Here is a 2,500-nt window from a genome sequence, read left to right as displayed (position 1 = left end):
TAATAACAATTCTAACGATAATAACAATGATAGTAGTAATAATAAGGAAAATGAGAATAACTGTAATAATAATAATGATAATAATAATAATAATAATAATAATAATAATAATAATAATGATAATAATAATGATAATGATAATAATGATAATAATAAAAACAGTAATAATAAGAATCATAGTAATAATGATAATGATAATAATAATAATAATAATAATAATAATAATAATAGCAATAATAATAATAATAATAATCATTATGATAATGATAAAAATAACACCACCACAACAAGTAAATGATAACAATAAAAATGATAATATTGATGATAAGGATAATAATGCCGATTGTGATGCTAATACTGATATAAAAAAGATAATGATGATGATAACAATGATAATCATAATCGAGAATATCATAACATTGACAACAATAATAGTAATAATCATAACAATAATTATGATAATTATGAAAATACATACGCTGATGATATCAATTGTCAAAATAAAAAGGACAATATAGAAAACAATATCTATGAATATAATATTAACGATAATGGAAATAATGATGATTGAAATGAAAATGATAATAATAATAATATATAGATAATGAGAATAATGATGATTAAAATAACAATAACAATAATAATAATCATAATTATAATAATAATGCTTATTATGATAACAATAATGATGAAAATTATAATGATAATAATAGTAATAATAATAATAATAATTATAATGATAATGATAATAATAATGATAATAATAATAACAACAACAACAATAATAATTATTATTATAATAATAATAATGATAATAATAAAAAGTAATGCTAATAATGATAATGATAATATTAATACAACTACTGATAATAGTAATAATTATTACTGTTATTATTTTTAATTATTATTGTCATGATAATAATAGCAGTGATAACTATCATCATTAATGATGTGTTATTATTATGATTATTATCGTCATTATTCTTTTGATATCATCTTTATGACAGAGAGCAAGAGAAAGAAAAATAATAGAATACAATAGTTAGAGGAATAGAAGACAGAAACTAGAGAAAAGGGGAAATAAAGAATAGAAGGAACGAGGGAATACTGATGATAAATGTTTCAATTTGTCCAGCCAGTGGAAAATTTCCCGGATGACTAAATCTTGCGGAGACATTTTATTTTTCACTTTTTTTTCTTTTCCTTTTTTTGTGTCTTTGTGTGACATGGAAAGAAGGGTAAAGAGAAAAGGGGAAGGGAAAAGCTAAAGGAAAGAAAAACGTACAAAGCAAGAAAGTATAGTAATAAAGATTATATGTAAATAAAGATATATATATACATATATATATATATATATATATATATATATATATATATATATATATATATATATATATATATATATATATATATATATACATACATATATATCGGTACGCAAAGAAATGGAACATGAGTAAGCACTAACAATCTCAGAGTAAAAATGGCGAAAAGAAGAAAAGGAGGTGGAGAAATTAGAAAGACGAAAAGAAAAGTTGTTAGAAAGGGGGTATCTCCCTCAACGTTCTCAAGACGTTATCGGATTACGTGAGAAAGCGATAGAGGATAGCCACGCTCGCCTCCCCCTTGTATCGGGAAGAGTGGCAGTGATTTGTAGTGGGCTGTCAGTGACTGGCGATAATTGGTATTGATTAGACGACTGGCATGACTGTTTGCGACTGGGTAACAGCGACGAGCAGAGTTTGCGGGCTGGGTCGTACTGGGTCGTACTGGGTCGTAGGGTTGGGTCGTACTGGGTCGTACTGGGTCGTAGGGTTGGGTCGTACTGGGTCACGGGGCTGGGTCGTGGGGTTGGGTCGTGGGGCTGGGTCACGGGGATGGGTCGTGGGGCTGGGTCACGGGGATGGGTCGTGGGGCTGGGTCGTGGGGCTGGGTCGCGGGGCTGGGTCGTGGGGCTGGGTCGCGGGGCTGAGTCGTGGGGCTGAGTCGTGGGGCTGGGTCGGGGAGCTGAGTCGTGAGGCTGGGTCGGGGGGCTGGGTCGTGGGGCTGGGTCGTGAGGCTGGGTCGTGGGGCTGAGTCGTGGGGCTGGGTCGTAGGGCTGGGTCGTAGGGCTGGGTCGTGGGGCTGGGTCGTGGGGCTGAGTCGTGGGGCTGGGTCGTAGGGCTGGGTCGGAGGGCTGGGTCGTGGGGCTGAGTCGTGGGGCTGGGTCGCGGGGCTGGGTCGTGTGGCTGGGTCGTACTGGGTCGTGGGGCTGGGTCGTGGGGTTGGGTCGTGGGGCTGGGTCGAGGGGCTGGGTCGTGGGGCTGGGTCGTGGGGCTGGGTCGTGGGGTTGGGTCGTGGGGCTGGGTCGTGGGGCTGTGTCGCGGGGCTAGGTCGTGGGGCTGGGTCAGGGGGCTGGGTCGGGGGGCTGAGTCGAGGGGCTGGGTCGTGGGGTTGGGTTGTAGGGTTGGGTCGTGGGGCTGGGTCATGGGGCTGGGTTGTGGGGCTGGGTCGTGGAGCT

At 38.3% G+C, this 2,500-nt stretch overlaps 1 protein-coding gene across 1 annotated transcript in view; it reads right to left on the bottom strand.

The window, feature by feature from the left end:
• Window positions 1-1,869: 1,869 nt before the first annotated feature.
• Window positions 1,870-2,500, bottom strand: part of LOC113814031 (cell surface glycoprotein 1-like) — a 2,190-nt gene continuing 1,559 nt past the window's right edge. The window contains exon 2 of the mRNA XM_070134613.1: window positions 1,870-2,500. This exon is cut by the window's right edge and continues 1,107 nt beyond it. Coding sequence (XP_069990714.1) covers window positions 1,870-2,500 — 631 coding nt within the window.

Source organism: Penaeus vannamei, chromosome 20 (genome assembly GCF_042767895.1).
Source record: "Penaeus vannamei isolate JL-2024 chromosome 20, ASM4276789v1, whole genome shotgun sequence".
NCBI classification, from domain to species: Eukaryota; Metazoa; Arthropoda; class Malacostraca; order Decapoda; family Penaeidae; genus Penaeus; species Penaeus vannamei.
This window is presented reverse-complemented; position numbering and strand designations above follow the sequence as displayed.